This window comes from Furipterus horrens, unplaced genomic scaffold (genome assembly GCF_987537825.1).
Source record: "Furipterus horrens unplaced genomic scaffold, mFurHor1.1.pri manual_scaffold_10, whole genome shotgun sequence".
NCBI classification, from domain to species: Eukaryota; Metazoa; Chordata; class Mammalia; order Chiroptera; family Furipteridae; genus Furipterus; species Furipterus horrens.
The window spans coordinates 66,519,931-66,541,024 of NW_028327180.1; the positions used below are offsets into that span (position 1 = coordinate 66,519,931).

The 21,094-nt window shown below is 52.4% G+C and overlaps 1 protein-coding gene across 6 annotated transcripts in view; it reads right to left on the reverse strand.

The window, feature by feature from the left end:
* Window positions 1-20,528, reverse strand: part of P4HA2 (prolyl 4-hydroxylase subunit alpha 2) — a 35,162-nt gene extending 14,634 nt beyond the window's left edge. For 3 of the 6 annotated variants that reach the window (XM_090288022.1, XM_090288024.1, XM_090288027.1), the window contains exons 1-9: window positions 20,452-20,528; window positions 19,795-19,968; window positions 11,420-11,519; window positions 10,630-10,726; window positions 10,104-10,255; window positions 7,281-7,418; window positions 3,352-3,591; window positions 2,025-2,218; window positions 1,064-1,240 (exon numbers count right to left, since the gene is read on the reverse strand). In XM_090288022.1, coding sequence (XP_090144148.1) covers window positions 1,064-1,240; window positions 2,025-2,218; window positions 3,352-3,591; window positions 7,281-7,418; window positions 10,104-10,255; window positions 10,630-10,726; window positions 11,420-11,519; window positions 19,795-19,854 — 1,158 coding nt within the window. In that variant the 5' untranslated portion in view covers window positions 19,855-19,968; window positions 20,452-20,528. Of the gene's footprint in view, window positions 1-1,063; window positions 1,241-2,024; window positions 2,219-3,351; window positions 3,592-7,280; window positions 7,419-10,103; window positions 10,256-10,629; window positions 10,727-10,997; window positions 11,072-11,419; window positions 11,520-11,808; window positions 11,948-19,794; window positions 19,969-20,239; window positions 20,342-20,451 lie in introns of those variants that run through there. The other 3 variants (XM_090288023.1, XM_090288025.1, XM_090288026.1) reach the window with 3 other exon arrangements.
* Between the last annotated feature and the right edge of the window lie 566 nt (window positions 20,529-21,094).

Consider the following 21,094-nt stretch of genomic DNA (forward strand, 5'->3'; position numbering starts at 1 on the left):
ATATATAATAAACCAATAGCCAACTGCATATTCAGTGCTGAAACACCAGAGGAATTATCAGTTAATTCAGGAAGAAGACAAAGATGTCTCTTTAATCAATGCTCCAGAAGTTCTGGGCAGTTCAATAAAACACTAGAAGCAAAGGAACGATAACTACTAAGAAGAAGAAGACGTGGGGACTGACTGTGGAAGTGAGGGGTGAGCAGGGCAGAGGAGAGCAACAGGGGAAATATAGGGACAACTGTAATAGAACAAAAAAATTTAAAAAATTTTTAAATAAAATAGAATTTCAAAAAAAGACGACAACAAAATTTTTCTTATTTGCAGGTGATACTATCTGAACAACCCAAGAGAATCAGCTAAAACTAAAAGAGGAATAAGTTCAATGACAAGTTGTGACCTGCACAGGTCTCAGTTTTCTCGTAGCAAAGATGAACATAATGGCTCCGCCTGTTTAATATTATTAATACATCGTAAGCACTAGAACAGGGCCTGTCACACTCAAGAACTCTGTAAATAGTAGCTATTACTAGGAAACATACTTTTACAATCAACAGTTTAACATATAATAATGTAACCAGTAAAAATATAGTGATGAAGAAACAAAGTGAAGTTACAGTAACAAAAACTAGAAATAAATGCCACAAGGCATGTGCAGGGCTTTATGAAGACAATTTTAAGAGCTCTGACTCAAGGTAGCCACCCAAGGCTCTTGGATGAGAAGACTCAACATTATAAAGACATTCATTCTCCTCCTTTGCAATCTTGACCAGGACCCAGCTTGGCAGCACCCTATGGCATACATACCTCCTAAAAACCTGCCCCCCCCCCAACCAGGTGAGCTGGCACCTCTCACTGGAGGCCTGCCCTGCCCTCAGTGTGCCCTGGCTGTGCACATCAGTTCCTGTTTTCTTCCTCACTGGCCCCACAAGGCCAAACCGAGTCTGCAGCACCTCAGTGCCCCCACATTCATGCTAGGCACTGGCCAAGGCAAGCTTGGTAAGCAACAAACGGCCCCATGGTACCAGGGATGAGTGGCCCATGATGACCTGCAGACACCTACTTTGGGTTTTGCGACTTCCTTGATCCTCTGGATCTCCTCGTCAGACATGACATCGTAGTACCTGACGATGTGCGGGCTGTCCCACTCGTCCTCCTCTTTGAAGGGGGCAATGAGCAGCTGGGGTGTCCTGTTGCCATGGTGGTATCTACAGAAAAGCCTCTTCTGCCTCTGGGGTGTCTGCGGAGCACCGAGCAACAGGCCCCAAGCAAAGTGAATCCTAGCCCTCCGTCCCAGGCTGGCTGGCTGCAGGCGCTGGACTCACACCCTGCGCCTAGCAGCTGCCCCCTCCGGCCCCACCCAGAAGAAATCAAAAGCTCCACAGCTTGACTGGCATACAATGACACCCCACACATCATGCAGCATTTCTGGTTCCCCAGAGGACCTCAGGTCCGCAAGTTCTTTGGCAGAGGGTAATCCCTGACCTTTCTCACAGAGCTGTGAGTAGGTCTCAAGGGCTGGGGCAGGGGAAAGCCTTTCCAGGAGGAAGGGCCAAGGAGAACTGAGCAGTTGGCCTGGAAGAGGCAATACAACCTCACATTTGAGCCTCCCTGAGGGAGCCCTGGGACTCCAGGGCTCTCAAAGTCCAGTGATACCTGATACCCAACTCAAGCAACTGTTATGTCTTTACTTCGGGGACCATGACTTCCCTTGGGGCCTGAGGAATGGCCACACCCAGGTTTTTCTTCCCAAGAATGACTCAGGGAGAAGCTGGGTGTGCTGGGGTGTGGAAATGGCTCAGGAATAACTTAGAGAATTGAGAATCCACTTGGGACATGATGGGAGAAAGTCTCCTGTCCTATACCTCAAAGAATACCCACACATCAGCCTCTGCAGACACTATAAAGAACCAGGGAAGATGCTGAAAAATAACCTAACAGAGGAACAGCCTCCCCAAATCTGCCTCTCCAAAGCCGAAGCCTATGTCCGTAGCCTGGGCTCCTGACCCACCCATGGGTCTCACCAGTTTGACACCCTCCCCGCGACAGAGGCTCTCGTAGACATCCCTCTCCGGCAGGTAGTCCGCAGGCCTCTCATAGATGCTGTCCTGGGTCACTTGCTCAGCTTTTGTCTGATTTGATACCATATTTTCTCTTTCTTCCTCCAACAACTGTTCAAAGTATCGCAGATTCCCTCCAGCTCGTTCATGGCTCGGCTCTTGAAAAAGCAAAGAACAAGAAGGGAAAGGAAACCACAAACATCTGTTAGGTCATTTAGAGAAATTATTCTATAAGCGGTTTTCTCCCCCAGCAGCTCACTCGCATGCAGCATCCTGCCTTCCTCGGCACCTGACCAGGTTTTGCAAGTCGGAGCAGAAAGCCAATAGCTCCCCCTGTCTGGTCACTGATGAGAAAGAATCAACAAAGGCACGTGGGGGCATGGGAGGATGAGGAGGGACACTTAGCTGGCCTCCCTGGAGGTCCCAAGGACACAGGCCAGAGTCCTGCCTCCTCCCCCGGACATGCTATGTGCCAGTTACATTTGTCCCCTAGGGTACATCCATCCCTGGTGACCACATCACACTCTGGCCACAGCTAGAAGGTATGCTGAAATAGTGGCCAAAAAGAATAGCTATGTGACACTGCCACAGCCTCACTGTGTGGGCCTCACAACACAAAGAGGCAGGATTGGCAGGGTTACTATGTCCCTCCTCAGATGGAAAAACTGAAGCCCAAAGGTTTCCTGACTCCCTGTCCAAGGCGCTTACTAACATGATAGAACCTACAAAGCTCTCTTCCCACATCAGTCTTTCTGGGCATGCATACACTAGCTGACATCAGACTTATGAAAAGCATTTCCAGACTATGATGTTCCATGTATTACTAAACGGCGGAACAGATGGATTTTAGAAACATAGTGCTTCTGACCTCCTTCAGTCCCATAGCATGACACACATTAAACAGCAATGCCAGGGCAAGTCCACCAGGTAGACCGCAGACCTCTAACTAAGGGCCAGGCTATTGTTGCTGCAGCAACCCTGAGGCACAGACTGCTCTGAGCTGCAGGGGAGCCTCCATCCTGCAGAACAGCAGGTGCACTGCAGCACCGATTCCTAAAAAACGGCTACAGGTGTCACAGGCCTCAGTGTACCCATGAGTGTCAGGCCAGATCTGAGTTAAGGAGCTAGCTGGCAGCTGGGCTGGGTCTGAAAGCAGTAAGGCATTAGTCACTGGCCAGGGACAGGTCAGACTGGCTCAGTCCCAGGAGAATGGCCAGGTGGTGGTAGCAGAGTGACCAGTTCTCCTTCAAGCTGCCCATCCCCATCTGACCTTCCCCGAGAACCTCCTTACCAAGGGAGAGCAGGCGGCGGGTAAGCTCCAGGGCGCGGTGCAGGTCGCCCAACTGGAAGACAGCATAGCTCAGGTAGTCCAGCACCTGGGCCTTAGTGGCGATGGCCTCTTCCCCAGCATCAAGCTGCTTCAGCACCTGCTCCATCCACAGCACCGTGTGGTAATAGTCCCCTTCATTGTAGGCCGAGCGACCCATCCCAAAGCAGTCATCTGCACTCATCACTGCCTGGTATCTGGTTCCTGCAGCAGGAGAGGCAAACAGTCAGGCTCCAAGGAGCCTCCGTGTTGGGGAAAGAGATCCCCACATTGAGGAAGCCTGAGACACTGGAAAGGGGCATCCTCCCAGCAGAGCCTTACCAGGACTTCAGACCACACACCTCAAAGGGCCATTGTACAGTGAGCACAGCCAGGCTGGCCCCATGTTGGGCTTCAGATGCCCTTTTCCCAAGTGGGAAGGGGCCTTTGTTACTTGGAGCCCAGGAAACCCACCAAGAAGTGGTTTTCAGGAGAATATGAAGGTCCTGTGGGCCACAAAGAATATCTCTGCTGGGCAGCTGGATGGGTAAGTCTGAAGGGTAAAAAATTAGTTGAATATAAAAAACAGAACTTAGGTGGCATCTAAAGCCATGGATGAGGATGAGTGCTTTCAGGAGAAGTCTGAGAAAAGAGTAAAGAATGTAGCTGAGACCAGAGCACCAGAGAGTACCGGTACAGAAAGGACAGAGGAAAAGTAACACAGAGAGGACCTAAGAGGTACAAGAAACAGAGGGAGCGGGAGCTATGGGACAGAGAGACACCAATGGAGGCCAAGAGTCAAGGCTGCAGGGCCAGCTTTGGCCGTTAGGTGGCAGGGACCTTGCTGAGCATCATCTGCTGTAGGCTGAGCCCTGGAAAGTGGCCGTTAAGATAGTTTCAAGTCAAGAAGGAGATGTGGTGTGTTAGCTATGGGGAGATGCAGGGTTTAAGGCAGTAGCAAGGTGGGAGGGGCTGTGCGTTCCTCAGAGAACAATGGAAGCAGGTCCTATGGAGAGCAAGAGGGAGCTCTGACCCCCTGCCCTGGAAAACAAGGGAGTCTCCTTACACCCCTGCTAACAGTAACTGGACATGGCTGACATGCAAGAGCTGCCTCTGAGTGGCTCTTCCTGCCTGATGTCCAACATGGAGCTCTGAATAGAACAAAACCTCCGCTGCAATGAGTTGGCTGCTTCAGAGGCCAGAGTCTGCTCGCCCTGGTGGCTCAGGAACAACATGGAATAGGAAGTTGAGGACAAGACGGAGTTAGCAGGCAGGCCAGAGATTACGGGGTTCCTTGAGCCCCTATCCATGCTCCATGGGCCTCTACAGAGCTCCTCTGGCTCTATAGGTCCAGCACCTGCATTGACAGAGGCAGTATAACAGAGCCGAGCAAGCTGGAGCTCTGGGTCTGGGTCAGGGTGGGTTTCACTATGGCACTCACCAGCTGCGTGACTATGGACAAATTACTTAGCTTCTCTGAGTCTTAGTCCCTTTATCTCTAAATAGAGATCATACTATCAATTTTAGAGGACTAATGGCAAGAATTCAAAAAGATGATGTATGAAGACATCTCCTGTGGTCCCCAGGATGCTAATAATCTGTAGCTATTATCAACATGTCTCACAGATGCCAAAAATGTCACAAATGACTCCCAGACACTCAGCATCCTCCCCAGAAGCCAATTCAAATATCTACCCCCTGGAGAGTGTTCAATGGACAGGGCTCCCTGGAGAGTACTAGCTGAGTGCTGGAGGGCAGCCAGACACGAAGCCCTGCTGACACAGGTAAAGGTGTTCCTGCAGAGGGCATGGGGCGAACAAAGGAGCTGAGCGGTGAAGAAGCTTAGTACAATCAATGGGTAAAGAGACCAGGGAGACAGGTCATGCAGGTCCTCAAAGACCTTGCATAAGAGGAATTTAGCCATTGTGACCCGGAAGATGAGTGCTTAAGACTACATGGTGGGCCCTGGCAGGGTGGCTCAGTAGTGTTGTCCCATACACCAAAAGGTTGCAGGTTCAATCCTTGGTCAGGGCACATATAGGAGGCAGCCAATCAATGTTTCTTTCTCTTTCTTTTTTTTCTCTCTCTCTCCCCCTCCCTCCCTCTCTCCCTAAAATCAATAAACATATCTTCAGGTGCGGATTAAGAGAAAAAAAGACCACATGGTAGGTGATTTTTAGGAGTGAACTGGAGGTACACAAATCACAAAGGTATTTCAGTAATCCAACTGAGAAAGAAGTGATGATGAAGCTAGAGTCAGGGCCTGCAAGTACAGAAGACATTAGGTAGGTGGAATCTCCAGGCCGTAGGATTCTGGCTTGGGCAGCCAATGAATGGAAGTGCTTTTTCCTGAGATAAGGGGGTGAAGGAGATGGGTAGACAGCTCAAAAAGGGACAAAGATTTCAGTTTGGGGCAAGTGAATTCTGAGGAGCCCAATGGAACATCCAAGTAGAGATGTCCTAAAGCATCTAACTGGCTGGAAATTCAGAAGACAAGCCTTGACAGGGAGCTCAGATTTGGATGGCATCCATATACAGATGATGCCTCAAGTGATGGAAATGGCTGGGCTCACCTGGAGGAGGTGTGCAGGGAGATCATGGGGTAGGGGTGGAATCCTAGGAAGTAATACTCCCTTCTACCTCTCACTCCTCCAGGATGCACAGGGGTCTGTTAATTGAATGTAAAACATCAATGCCTGGGCATGGCTCCCTCTTCTACCAACCTTGCCACAGCTACAAGGTGAACTGATGTTGCAAGTGCCCCAAGCCACCTTCTCCCTCTGGCCTTGGGGCCTGGTTGGTCTGAGACGTGACTGGGGCACGAATAAGAAGAAGTCCACACCCATAGTGCTGGTTCACAGACTCCCCAGTACCAGGGCTCTAGGCCTGACCAGCCATCAGCACAGAGCCTCTTTCTCCCATACACCATGATTTCTCTGCTTGTCCCTCCTCCAGGGTCCCCCTGGGTGAGGTGGTGTCCAAGGTCTAACTGAATTCCTGGGTTTACTGGCCTCTAACAGCCCCTCAAAACCAATGTATCTTCTTATAAATACACTGGAGCAATCAGTGGAAAGGGGCCTGTGGGGGAAAACATGAGGGGGCGAGAGAAATTTAAACTGAGAGAATATGACCATAGAGGCCAAAAGAGAAACAGCCAGGATCAGTGTCCCAGAATTCAAAGGAGGGAAAATATCAGAAAGAAAGGGGCAATCAGTGCGCCAAATGCTGCAGCAAGTTAAAAGAACATTGTGCCTGAAACTTGTCCTTGGTTTTAACAACTGCCCCGCCACTGGTGACCTTCCAGTGGCAGGCTTGGAGGATGGGATGGGGAAAGGGCAGACTGTGTGTTTGGGAGGACCTGAGAATCAGGAAGTGGAGGAGGGCCAGCAGCAGTAGACACTCAAGAGGGCCTTTGACCCTGAGGCGAGTTTGTAAGATGAGCATGGACAGAGCCTGTATGTGAGCTCAGGGGTAGAGCCAGAGAGGTACACACAGAAGGAAGGGGGCAGAGACTGCAACTGAGGGCAGACAGGACACGGGACTGTGGGTCAAGAGATCAGCCCTGGGCAAGAAGAAATCAAAGGGAGGAGCAGAGGAGGGGGTGTGGGCAGATCTGAGTGGTGCTCTGGGGGCAAAAGTCAAGGGGTCCTGAGCAGCAGCCTCAGCTTTCCCTTGAGATGCAGCAGAGAGGAACTCGGCTAATACATGGAAGGAGGCTGCAGTGACCATGCTCTGGGGAGGCGGCTGTTATGGGAAGGGAGACTGGAACCAACTGGAAACCCAGGAGAGGCTTGCTGCCAGAGGTGACGATGCACCTGGGGGTAGAGACCACAAGTGGGCAATGGCTCCAACCCCGCCCAGGCACTGTAGCAGAATCACAGGCTGGACAGGCAAAGCCCAGAGAAGCGAGTTACCTGGAAGCTCCCCTTTGGAAATCATGTCTGGATCCAGCTTGTACGTGTCCTGAAGCCTCATTAGGGCCTTGGCGGCTCCCATTTCGTCCTCATCGGTGGGGAAGAACTGTCGCTGTACTGAGAGGTTGGCAATGAAACCTTCCAAAAGAGAGTGAGAATAAGAGGTCACCCTTCACGCAGGAGTAGAATTCCAGCTGGAACCAGAGAGGTTCTCGCAGGAGGGCCCCTGGCTAGTGCAGGCTCCCTGCCCCTCCATCAGAGGCTGTTTCCTTCCTACCAGGAAGCTCTCTCGATGGCTCCAGTCCATGGAGACCTCTCCTTTCCTACTCCCCAATGTACCAACAGCCTATGCTGCCCATTTGGAACTGAACAGAAATGGCCCCACACATTGGTTAGCACGTGGGAGTCTTGGCTCCAAAGCACTGTCAGACCAGGGGAGATAAAAAGGGACAGAGGACAGAGAGGGTAAATGATAGGGGCACAAGAGAGGACTCAGGCAGGACTTACTGACCACTCAGTGGGAAATGAATCACATGGAAAACCTTCATCCAGGATTATTGGGTTGACTAGGTAAACAGACTTCCAGCCCACATCTCAGGCCAAGAAGCCCAAGAGACAGAGTTAGTTAACTCAGGGAGCCCAGCTGGCCACTCATTACTGAAGACAGGCCCTTGTCATCCAGAAGAGTGATGATGACAGTCCTAAAGGCATCTGGTACTGTCTGCATGCCCCGCATTAGGGGCCAGGGCACCACGTGGCCAGGCCAAGCAGGTGGGGCTGCACTGGGCCTTGCTCTGCTCTCCACTGTGCCCCCCACCACGCAGACCTGCTATGACTGCACAGTAGGAGCTCCCCAGTTGTGGTGCTCAAGACCACAGCCTGGAGGGTGGGAGAACCCCTGACCTTAGAAGAACCCCGAGAAAGTTGCTCTGGGGCTCTAAACCCCAGCTATAAAGCCAGATGTGCACCTCTTGCAATCTCAGGACTCCAGGAGGGGTCAGGTCCCTTCATGCTGACTCAGGAGCTGCAATTCTGCCCATGAGCTGAGAACGGCTGAGGGAGAGGGGTGACTTCAAAGCCACTTCTTCCCAGCCTCTTCCCCACAGCAGCAGCACCCACGGCCACCCATTCCCACGGCCCCAGGCTCCATCACGCACTCCTAGCCACGCCTGGGGACCTGGGGACCAAGAGGCCGCAATGCTGGCTTCCTCATGACTGTATGGTCAGGGACTTTAGAGAGTGTATAATCCAGGAGAAAGAAAATATACCCCCAGAAAAAGCCACACTATCAGCATGTCCCCTCATTTCAGGGGCAAGAACTGAAAGTTAGAGGTGAAGAGAACCTATTACTCTATGTGGCTATCCTGTCTCCTCCAGGTAATTTATTTTTATTTTTATTTTTTTAAGATTTTATTTATGTATTTTTAGAGAGAGAGGAAGGAGGGAAAAAGAGAAGGAGAGAAATATCAATGTGTAGTTGCCTCTTGCATGCCCCCAACTGGGGACCTGGCCTGCAACCCAGTAATTTTTTTGTAAAGAAACAAGATGTTGATGGTGGAGTGGGCGTGGAAAACAAGAGTGGAGAGTGGGAGGTCCCCCAAGTAGGCTCGTTCTCCTGCAGTGCAGGCAGAACAGTCAGTTCCATGCTGCAAGCCCAGGCTGGGAGGTGGGGGCCTGGGAAAGGCGGCCACGGGTCTGGAGGCACTGAGCTCACTGGGCACAGCTCCAGCCCGGCTGAGCTCACTAATCCCTCCCCAGAGGCTACCCTGTCCTCAGCCAAGCCCGGCCCAGTCTGGCCACATGGGCTGAAATGCCTCAGCCAGAGAAACAACTAGTCTGAAATTAATCAGCATTCCCACCTCATGGACAAGGGGCAGCGAGTCCAGGATGGCCCACTCCACCATCTCCTGTTCAGAGAAAAATGTTACAGCCCAAAAAGTTCTATCACAGTGAAAGGACCAAGTACAGTTAAAGCTTTAAGAAAGTCCATGCACTGACCTGCAAATACCACTTCTAGGAATGTATCCTAAGAAAATAACCAAAGATGCATGTGCAAGATTGTTGATGATCTGGAAACAATGCCACATCCACTGACTTGCCCAAGTTTACACAACATCAGTATGACATATTACTACCTAGCCATTAAAATGATGATGCAGAAGAACATTTAATGGACATATAGAGAAGCCACAAAATTTAGGAAAACAGTATATTCTTATGCCACAAATCTGCCAGCAGACTTTATATCTAAAAGACATGAATGGGGGGGAAAAAAAGTCATGAATGGAAATGAATTTAGATAAGGCCCCTGCTCCCCAGCTTGTGCGGGACCTACCTAACTCACTTTTGTTAGTTCATTTGGTCCCTCAAAGCAAGTGAGTTTGCATCCCTGGTATATGTGTATGGTTCCTTTTTTTTTTCTTTCCATGTATATGTCCATGTAAAAAACTGGGAATTTCAGTAGTGCTTATTATCATTAGGCAATTGGATTAAGAACTGTCATTTCCTGATGTGAATGTTTTTGTATTCTCCAACTTTTCTTTAAAAAGGGTATTACTGAAGTATAATTAGAAAAATATCACTACCTAAAAAGAGAAGTGAAAACACTAGGAAAAGGCAAGAACTGATTAGTAATACATAGTATAAAACAAAGCCAGCCCCCTACCAAGTCCCCACAGAGAAGGGTGAAGGGCGTGAGATGATAGGGTCTGTGTTCACGCTGAACACGCCCACCCAGCCCCAGGATAGGCTCAGCTGCACATTCCCCAAGGACGAGCACATCAGCACAGGGGCTCACCCAAGCACCTGCTCGCCACCCCTTACCTGCAGCCGAGTCCTGCAGGACCAGGTCTTCCAGCGTGGGCCACTCTGTGTTCAGCCGCTTCACCAGTTTGTAGGCATTCACAGGGTGGGACAGGTAGCCCTCAGGGTCAGCAGCCGACTTGCTGGTCAGAGCTTCCATTCTGTCAGCCCAGCTGTGGAACCAGAGGAGAAGGGAGGCTAACAAACACACCCACAAGGGTCTTGACCTGTGGTGACTTCTCTGGTGAGATTTAGGATACTCTGCGTTAAGATGCAACACAGAATGAATCCAGTAAGGCCCCATGGATCCTTCTAGCCCCTTAATCTAGATAAGAGCTGGGAAGCCCAATGTATACAAAAAGGCTCTTCAACAGAAAGGAAAAGGCAGTGAGTCATCAGCCACATGGAGCCACTGGGGATGGGCATGAAGTAACCTCCTGGCCAGCTACTCTCTCAATCGCTTCCTCTTACAGGCGCCCTTGGATGGGTTCCTGGCGGGCAGGAGGGCTGACTCAGGGTGGGTGTGGGGACTTAGGACATCAGGCACCTCTTAATCTTGGAGAGCTTGGCTTCCTCCACAAGGATGTACTCCTTCAAAGACTGCACAAGGTCCTTCTCTGCATAAATCAGGTCCGTCATCTGCCCTGCAAGGGACAGGAAAAAGGGCCATTGACAAGTGGATGAGAGGTCCCGCCCCCTTCCTTGGGGCACAGAATACCCACACAGAGGCAAATCCCCTGGGCCCCAGGCATGTCAGCTCTCTTGGGATCATGGGGACTTGGGAGTTAAAGGGGACCTAGGTGCTCACATGGTCCTGGCCTCCAGCCTCAGGAAGAGAGGCAGGGGCCCCAAGAGGATGTTGAGGTAAGTACACTGGGCGACTTAAGGAAGAAGCCCCAAATCTCATTCGCCTACCGTCACCCAGATGGGTCACGTCACCAGGGCATAGACATCCTGGAGGCTTCAGCCCAGGGAAACAAGCTCTGAGTCTAAGTCAGAAGGAGAAGAACAGCTGGATCCACCAGCCATGGAATGCGCTCTGCCCACACCCACCCTCTGGTCTGGGAGAAAGACAGCCAGGAAGGTCAGGCAGCCCAGCAGAAGCCTGCACTTTCCAGGGACGGGGACCCAGCTGAGACAGCTGGCTCCCAGGACATCCAGGTCACCAGGGCCTCAGAGGGAGAAAGGGCAACTCTGTAAGTCCCACTCTCCCTAGAACTGGTCAAAACCAGTAGGTGAGACCACCCCTCCCTGAATGAGAACAGGCCTCAGCCAGGGACATCGGGGCACTTGAGCCAAAGATTGCTCAGGTAGGTGGTAGTCCTGTGGGCACATACCAACAGAGGTGAAGAATTCAGCCTGCACGCAGCCCAGGACACCAAACCAGGCCACCAGCAATGTGGACACCCAGAGTTTCATGGTTGCAGGGGGCAGCATCTGCAAGGTATTCAGTGACAGTCACCAGGTCAACAGTTAAAAAAGAAGCAACTTAGGTGAGAAGACACACATGCTTGTGTACACGTATACACATTCAAGCATGCCAAAATCCTGACCTCGCACACAAAAGCTAAGGAGGCTTAGGGTCACCCGGGGGTAAATCAGGGATGTGTGCTCAATCCCGGCCCCTGCTCTAGGAGGCCACACACCCTCGGGAGAGACTCTGCCCCCTTGGATCCTGGGGACCAGCAGCAACATAGAAAGGCCGAACTGCATGGGGGACAGTCACCTCTGGCTCCGATCATCTGTAAGCCCGAGACTCGGACCACCCCTTCTTGTTTCACAGATTGCTTGTCTGTTTCTGTCTTTCCTTCCAACCTGTGCCAGGAAAAAGCTGGGTGCTGGGGACCCAGATGTAACATGCAGCCCTGCCCACAAGAAGACTGACATTAGAGGGGAGAAAATGGGAGAATAAGAAACTGACACAAGATGTTCCAGAGGACCCACACCTAAAATGAAGTGTACAGCAGTTGGTCGGCCAGAAGGGGAATAAAAACTGCCCCCTGGCAGGCTGACCTGGCCCAGTGACAGCAGTCTGAGAGCAGGCCCTCTGGGCAGACACTGCTCTTCCTGCAGTGAGGCTGTGTGGTACACACTGTCCTCACTGGCGAGTCACCATTCACAAATATTTGCTAAAGACTCACATATGTCAGGCACTGAGCTAGGCACTCCAGATACAGAAATGAATCTGCCACATGGGGCCACAACCCCAGGCTGGGTTGAGCCTTGCTGCTGACATAGGTAAGAGGCCAGCCTCTAACCTTCTCATCAGCCTAGAACAGCCAGCCAGCCCAGAAGGCAGCAGGTACAACTGTGACAACCCCACTGGCTCTGAGCCTAAGTACACAGCAGGGCCCCCTTTAGAGCTCAGCTGTGCAGCCCGGGGCATGCTGGAGGACCGTCTGAGCTCAGCTCAGTCAGTCCTTCCTCTTCCTGCTCCACTTAGGCCACACCCCACAGGAAATTTACTAAGAGGAAACAAGGAAAAGAAAGGAAATACAAATGCTTCCCCCGAAATGTAAGCCTGATTAACAACTCTGAGTTGACTGATACTGGTTCTCTTTTTTTTTCCCCAGCCTGCCATGGTCAATTACACACAACAGACCATTCCTCACCTCACCTTTTCAGAAGAAATTCCAATCCTCTGCGGCTCCAGGTTACGCTCAGAGAAGCCCAACCACAACCCCCACCCCCAAGCACGTTCTTGATTCAAGAAGAGGAGAGAATAAGTGAACAACCTCATTTGTTCATGCCCATGCCCAATGTCTACAGAGCCAGCAGCACACCTACCAGCGAGCACCCTAGGTGTTTGAGGCCCGGAGATACACAGGGCAAAACCTTTCAGTCCAGAATCTGCTGCAGGGCAAGGAGTATTGTGCAAAGGGGTGGATCATGGAGTGAGGGCAGCAGGGGAAAGCAAGTCACGGAAAGAAGGGGAGCGGGGCTGGCTAGCTCCGAGGTGGGGCCCAGGGCCCCCCTGACACAGCCCCAGGTCTGTTCCCAGGCTCACCACACCTCATCTCCACCCCAGGATTCCAGGCCTTTCTTGCTGCTTACTCAAGCCCCTTTCACAAGGTGTGGTGTCTGCTCCTTATCTCTCAAGAGGCTAGACTAGCTCAGGAAAGCCTGTTCTGTAGATCTGTAGGGAAAGGACAGTAAAAACCCAGGCCAGAAGACTGTATATTAGGACAGTGAGGGACCAGCCAATGGGGCACAGGCAGGCGACCAGACCAGATGTGGTTGGAAGGGGGGGCCCAGCACTCCTGCCATATCGCCAGCTGCAGTGGCATAACTCTTCAGAGAATTGGTGACAAATTCAAGGGAGGGAGAAGTCTCTTCACTGCTTTCAAGTCACCCTGGTGATACTGCTCATGGCTCATGCCTTAGAGCACAGAGGAAAAAGCACCCAGGTTCCTTTGTTATGTGAACACCAGCTGTTATTGCTCTGGGATGGGCTGCCTGGCTGAGACTGAGCCCATGCACGAATCCTGGCCTGGAGAATCTCAGATGGGGCTCTGGGAAATAGCTTCCCAAGAGCCTGCAAACTCCTGCTCTGATGGAGGAGAGGGACAAGGACTCTGCTGGCCCAGAGAGCTAGACGCCCCCAAGGAGCCCCCAGACTGCCACTGTCAACACTGCCACTGCAGGCAGGGTGCCCTGGAGCCCCACCCCATCTCTCCTTGATCTTGGCCCCTGAACACTAAAGGCTTTGTACAAAAACGGTGAGGTTGGGAGAGGGCAGCATCCAAGACAGACAGTGTCCCACAGCATGGGACCCACATGCCGCCCGGCCCATCTCCTGTCTGTACTCAGAGCTTCCTTCAGACAGAGTAGGTGGGAGTCTGTGTGCCTGCCCTGTGCCCCCACAAAATGTCCAGGGCTGCTGAAGCCCTCTCAGGTGCCCTCAGAAATCCATGCTGGAACAGTCCTGGAAATGGGAAAGGTCGAACCTCTTTTTATGAAAAACAAAGTGGCTCTGAGCTTGGGCAGAAAACCAATACTGAGTTTTATTTGAGCTGCTCTTGAGTTTAGAGCCATGTCTGGTCCATATCAGGCACCCAGCAAATAATACTTCACCAAAAACTTGTTCAAGTTAGGAAATGATCACAACAGAAGATCGTACGTTTCTTCCCTACAAAGGACTGTTGTGGATTGTATAAGAATGGACGCTATATGAATGTTAACATGGAGTGAAGATCAAAGCATACGGTTAAGCGAGAAGAGCAGGCTCCCAAACAATATGTACTCTATGATTTCATTTTACAAGGAAAAATGTATATATATGTCTGTGCATATATATGCAAACTTATATACACACAACACACATGCAAGAAAAGAACCATAAATCTAGTTGTATCTTGGCAAAATAACTATTTTCCTCTTCATGTTTATTTGTATTTCCTGAACTTTCTACAAGGAGCTCCACGGGGAATTTGAAACATATTTTCTAATATACTTAAAGTGAAAAAAAAAACACAAAAAAAAACACAAAAAAAAAACCAAAGTAGGCCTCTCAAATGGACTCCAAAGCAGACCTGGCAGCCCAAGTTTGGATACCCCCAGACAGCTCCTCCAAATTCTACCAACACCCCAGTGACAGTGATTCACCCACCAGATGACCGGCACTGTTTCTAAGCACAGTGCAATTCCAAGACATACAATCAGAGTCCCCAACAAGCCTTCTCTTTGGAAAGGACATTTACAACCTGGCCAAATGGGCATGAAAAGATGTTTCCAGCTGCAAACCAGCAGCGTCCTTAGCTTCTCCCCTTACCTCATCAGGCAGGAACCTCTGCCAAGCTCCCAGCTGCAACCCAAATGCAACAGCTTGAGTTTTAACAATGTATTTAACAGCCTAGAGACAGAACATGGGTTCGCTGAGAACAGGTCTTGCTTGGCACTGAACAAGAGGCTGCCTGCCTTCTGTGTAGGAGCCAAACCTGCCTGAACAGAGCTCCCCACAGTGATCCTTCCGCCCAGTGATGTGGCCAACTCCAGGATGGCAAAGCCAAGAGGACAGGCATGCTCAAACCTAGGAGCTGTTCAGAGGGTCCAGCAGGCCCTGCCACCTAAGCACGTGGATGTCCACGGAGGCCCACAAGCTGCTGTCATTGGCACCTCAGGAAAGGGCAGGAGGCACCCTGTTCTCCTCATGCTATGTCATGCCTCATTACCCTGGCCCCAGCTACCCCTGCGGCCGCCATGCTGGCCCAGCCCGCGCTGCTCTCTCATCTCACCTGGCCTCCCACCCACCTCTGCCCTACCAACCAGCCAGAGAGACTCACTACAGCCTCTCCTTTGGTCTCTCTCTCCCTAGAAACTCTCCAAAGGCTATCCACCGCCCTCAGGATCAAGTCCAAACTCCTTAGCCCTCAGGGCCTTCTGGACTCTGCGTGACTTGGCCCTACTGCCCTTTCCAGCCCCATCTTATGACTCCAGGTTTCATACCTTCAACTACGACCTTACACATAAAATAGTCTCCTTCACTAAGAACCAAGCAAAGCCTAGCTGTGCACCTGTCTCTCTCCTTAGGCTTTCTCTCTCTGGTCCACAGACATGTAGATTTGTACTTACCACTTGGGTACCATCAAAACTCTGACTCCAAAAAACCTCCGCTGCCTTGCGGCATACCTCTTCAGGGGAAAGGCTAAGGGAGTAAACCCCGACAGAAAATCCGGAGCCGGAGTCCCTAAGGCGGTTTGACGTTGTAGTCAACACCGGCAACTCCTGCGGCGCACCTGAAGCCAAGCTGTATTGACTCCGTCTTTCCCTTGGACCCTTCAGCTGCGAAGAGAGGGGGGGTCTGCTGCATGGGCAACAGCAGACCCTCCATATCACCCTGCCCAGGCTCTGTAGCTTCAGCTTCACTGGAGAGGACACTCCAGCGTCATCGCAAGATGTCGATTCAACACGGGAGGAGACAGATACCGTGTCACTCCCGAGTCGGACTGCACAACCATTCTCGGCGGTGCAGATAGACTCTTGGGAAGCTACACCATTGTCTCTCGAGACGGACGGCTGCCAACGACCATCAAAACCAGTCTCCTGCACCAGGAAACAGGCAATGAAGCAGCAGAGAAGACTGTAAAAACCCAGTTGGGTATTCAGTCACCACCTTGGCAGAGACTTGGCAGTCTAAGTAAGACTAACTTACAAGAAGGAAATCTACCGGAGGACAAAATTCACATGCCATTGTCTCAGGTGCATCGGACATACCACCCCCAACTCTCTTGGCCTCCACTTAGGCCACTGGGTCACCTCAGACCCAATGGAGGGGACTGTCAGGCCCCAAACCTCTGGCTCCTCCCACTGCTTCAGGACTCTAATGACATGCCACATCCATCTCCCCAAGGGCTGAAGAAGGGCCCTGGCAGCGTGCCCCGGGGCAGGGGGAATTAAGTTTCAGGAGGCAGCTCTCACCAGTGAAGAGCAGAGTGCAAGAGGAGGCCCACTGAGAGACTGCCCACGACATGGACTTTCTGTCAAGCTCACCCACAGATGGCCCATGTGGCTGACAACTGGTGCAGCTGTGTGCAGACTCGCAGCAGCCCCCCCCCCCCCCCGCCTTTGCTCCCCACCCTTCTCTGCCTCACCTTCCTGCCCTGCAAGTGCACCTTCCAATAAAGCATTCAGCACTTAAGCTCTGCCTCGGGCTCCGTCTTCTGGGAACTCGGCTGAGATAACCACTATTTGTGTTTCCTAAAATCTTTCATTTCTACCTTCTAATCCTCACCCAAATCTCGTAAAAGAGATAGATTATCATCTCCATTTCAGCCTCAGAGAGGTAACTGAGGCTGAGTTTCCTGCACACCTGACAAGCTACAGCAAATCACTGGCAGAGCTGAGATTCAAACCCCAAACATACTTCCCCCCAGATACTTCCGTCATTCAATCCTTCTCAGCAACATCTGCAGACTTACAGCACAAGGGCCTCCCAGCAAGGGGGAGCCACACTTTGCCCTGGCGCAGCACGCCTGTCCACATCAAGGACTTGATTGTGATTCACAAAGCAACTTCATGACACCCCTGACTGGATCCTACCAGAAGGCAGACAGCAACGTGAAGCCAAAGACAGGAACATGGTGCCCTGAGTTCAGGTGACAGACACCCTTGCCCCAAACAGCCGTCACAGACCCCACAAATGACCGATCAGCCCAACTCAGGGCAAAACAGTCCAGTAGGTAGGGCACACCTACCCTGGTGTCAGACACCCGAGTTAAATCTCAGCTCCACCATCACTTCCTGACTTTGTGACCTCCGAAAAGTTACAGGGCTCCTGAACCTCAGTTTTCCCTTCTATATAATGGTGATAACATTAGGACCTACGTCTCACAGGCCTATTGTGAGGACTGAATGAGATGACAGACGTCCATGGCCAGCCCAGCAGTACCAGGCACAATTTATACCAGTCATCAGTACCGAGGATCCTAGAGGAACATTAGTAGGCCTGAGGCAGCCAGCTGCCCAGCCGATCCCTGGAGAGGAAGAAGTCCAGGCTAGGGGACAATGGAGATGAAAATGAGGCAGAAATTGGGCCATCTCCAGTCTCAGGAGTGCTAGAAAGATGAAGCATTAACTCATGAGACAGCGGAGTCACAGGCAATGCAGCACACTAGCCATTAGGGAATAATCCTGGAAGTGGGCAATTATGGGTTCTAAATCTCACCAAAGAAGGGAAGTTCTCTGGCAAAAGGCAGGGCACTGGGCCAGTTCTCTATGAGCTCCTGTATTCCCATGCCTCCTGCAAGGACAAGGCCTCAGGATCTGGGTCACACCCTGGCCCTCATGAGTTCCAGGTACAAAACAGCCTATATTCTAGCAAGCATTTCCTTAAAGGTCTAGAGCAGATGCAGGTCTGTGAACAGGTTCAGACTGATCTTACCTGAGCTGGAATACTCCCTACCTTAATCCTCTTAATCCTCTGCCTCACAAGAACACAACTTGAACAAAAAAACTCTTCCACAGGTCCAAGAAGTCTAGTCCACACTTTTCATTTCCCTCTGCTATTTCTGAGAATCAAACCTATATTCCTCATTCCACATCCCCAGCAAAAACCCGAGACCACAGGAGCTACCAACCTTCTCTGCTCTAGGACAGGCTGATGTCCTACCCTGAGGGACTTCAAAAGTCCAAATTACTAGATTAGAGCAACTTTTACAGTTTAACTCTTGCTCCAGCACTCTGGGCCTGCACGTGCCTGCATCACAGCATTTCCTGCCAACCCCATCTGCATAAAATTAAACTCTTGACAGATCCCAGGAATCAGGGACACACCCACCAGCCCAATGCACACCATCAGCCAGCGTGGCCACAAATTGGGCAGTCAAAAAGTGAGGCTCTCTCAGGAAATGAGTAGACCCCAGATTCCCTCACCCCACCCATTCCGCAGGGCTGCGCCCTCGCTGTCTCTCCTTCTGATAAACACTCACATTCTGGGCTCCTCCCCCGGAACACGGCCAGCTGCCGGCCTGAAGCAGCAATCACAGAGATTATGAGCTACCCGGGGGCAAGAACAGTGCTGCCACCTCCTCCTCCTCCTTCCTCGTTCCTGCCTCAGACATGTTCTGAGAAGAAGCCAGGCCCACAGGAGGTACTTGTGGAATAAACAGAGATCAGCTGTGACCAGGCTAAACCAGCAAAGTAAATACTCTCATGGGCACCCCATTTCAGAGCCTGCCACAGGGCAGAAGGGCCTCCCTCTCACTCCACAGACTAGTCATCACCATGTCCGCCTGCTGAGCTCTCGGAGAGCTACAGTGGAGCAGTATGACAGCATCTCTGGGTGAGGCTCCCAGCCAACTCTCTCCATCCTTGCTACGTGGCTTCTTTGGCAGGGCCGCACAGTGGACACGCTTGGCCATCTGAGAATAAGAAGGCACTAGAAGAAAAGGATTCAGAGCCCAAAGAGCTCATGAGTAGGAGAAGTGAACAAAGAGGCTGAGCCCTGAGGTCCAGAACTGCACAGTGAGAGAATGGCACCCTGGACACCTCAGGAGTAGTTTAAGCACAAGCCAGAGGAAATCGTTCGCTTAACAGAGAACTAAACCATGGAATCTATTGCCCCAGATGGGACATGTGCTGAGAAGCAGCAGCAGCTTGCAAAAACATTCTATAAATTCTTAGATGGAGAGTGGAGCTCTGAAAAACCTGAGGCATTTGAGATTGCCCTAAGCTACAAAGTGACAGTCCCCAACCCTTGTCCTCAGGGTCAGGATCTCCTGCAGGAGGGCTGATGCTGCCTAGTTCCCATAAAGAAGCACAAGCCTTGGGTGTCAGTCTACAGCAGAGGACACAAATCTTAGTCTTGGAAGAGACTTGAATGTTCTTCTACACCATCTTAAAGGTGTCAAAAGCAGAGAGGAGGGGCCCACCTTTGCTGTCCTGATCACTTTCACGCTGCAAGGGCTCACTGAACACCCTCCACATGCAGGGTGCAGTACTAGGCACTGTCCTCTCACTTGAAGCTCTTGTGGACAGGGAACATAGGCAGCTACTCCCTAAAGTGTCCCTTCCCCCATCACCTCGCCTCCACTAGAGTGCCCAGGTCTGCTCCCTCTCACACAGGCTGTTCCTCTGTCCAGGTTATCTTTTAGTCAGACTTCATCTGACCACGCCACCTAATTAGTCACCTCCTCCAGGGAGCCCTCTGGCCTGAAACATCCTGTCTTCTATGAACTACCCGCAGCCTGTTGCTCCCTCCCAGCACAGCACTCACCACATTGCTCTGGGCCTGGACTTTCTGGTGTTTCAGTCTAGTGGGTCTGCCCCACTGCATAGCAACTCCTTACAGTTTCTGACACAGAGGAGGGTCCTTTTGTTGAATTAGTTAACTATTTATCGCAGTCTTCACAGATGCTCAGGAAAAGCAACGCGGATTCCAAAGACATGTCTGGAGGGGAGAGGGAGAAAAACTTTACAATAAAACAGCCCGTCTTTTAATGAGCACCAATGTGGACCTTGAAGCATCAGGACACGGACTCCCAGTCCTTCGCCCTTTGGAGGGCACGGCCTCGCCCCGATCCCCAATTTCGGACAGCTTTGGGGCTAGCACCCCACCACCACCACCACCACCACCACCTCCTGGAGCCTGACAGGGCCGGGCTGCCAAGTTCCCCACCTGACGCAGCAGCCAAGGGGACCCGCAGGAAGGCGCCGCTGACCTCACCACCCTGAGCCTTGGGAAGGGACGCGGGCGGCGGGACAGGAACCCAGACGGGTGTAGAATCAGGGCGGAGGGCGCGGGGCTGGGGCCGAGGCTGCGCTGCAGCGACAGGATCCCCGGCCCCGCGCAGGCAGGACGCACGGCCTGACGCCCCCGGCCTGCTCGCCAGCCCCGCAGCGGACCCGACAGCGGAGCAGACACGCCGCTCACCTGGACACGCGCAGCTCCCGGTGTTTCCAGAACCTCCCGCGGTGGCGCCCGGCCCGCTCGGCGCCTCCTCCGTCCGCGGCCCCGCCTCCCGCTGCGGCCGGGCTCCGCCCGCTTGAGCCGCGGCCACGTCCCCACCTCCCGCCCCTGAGACTGCTCGGCTCTTGGATCAGTTCCCAGAGAGCCTCCGCCAAGGGTCGCCACCGCCTGCGACCCCGCGGGCAGGCCCGGGCCTCCTGGCCGCGAGGGAGCTGGGTCCGGGCCTCGGGCCAGGCGGGAGCCCGCCGCGCACCCTTCATGCCGCCCGCCGCTGGCCGCACGTACACCGCGCCCACTGCCCCTCGTCCTGCTCCCACCTGTGGGATTCGGTCCGCCCTCCTCCCCAGCCCCCGAGCGGCTGCAGAGGGGCTCACGACCAGATCCTGGCCCCCGTGCTATGGGGGGAGCGGCCCTGGAGGCTGGCCGACTCCCCTGGGTCTCAGCTCTTGCCCGTTTCCATGGTGGTCCTGTTGGGGACGGGCTCAACTACTGCCCCCTTTCCATCACCACTACCGACAGGGACCCGTGGAGAAGGCTCTGAAGAGGACTTGGAACCTGGTGGCCACCCCCAAGGCCAAGCTCCCGAAGGCATTCAGACTGTACCCAG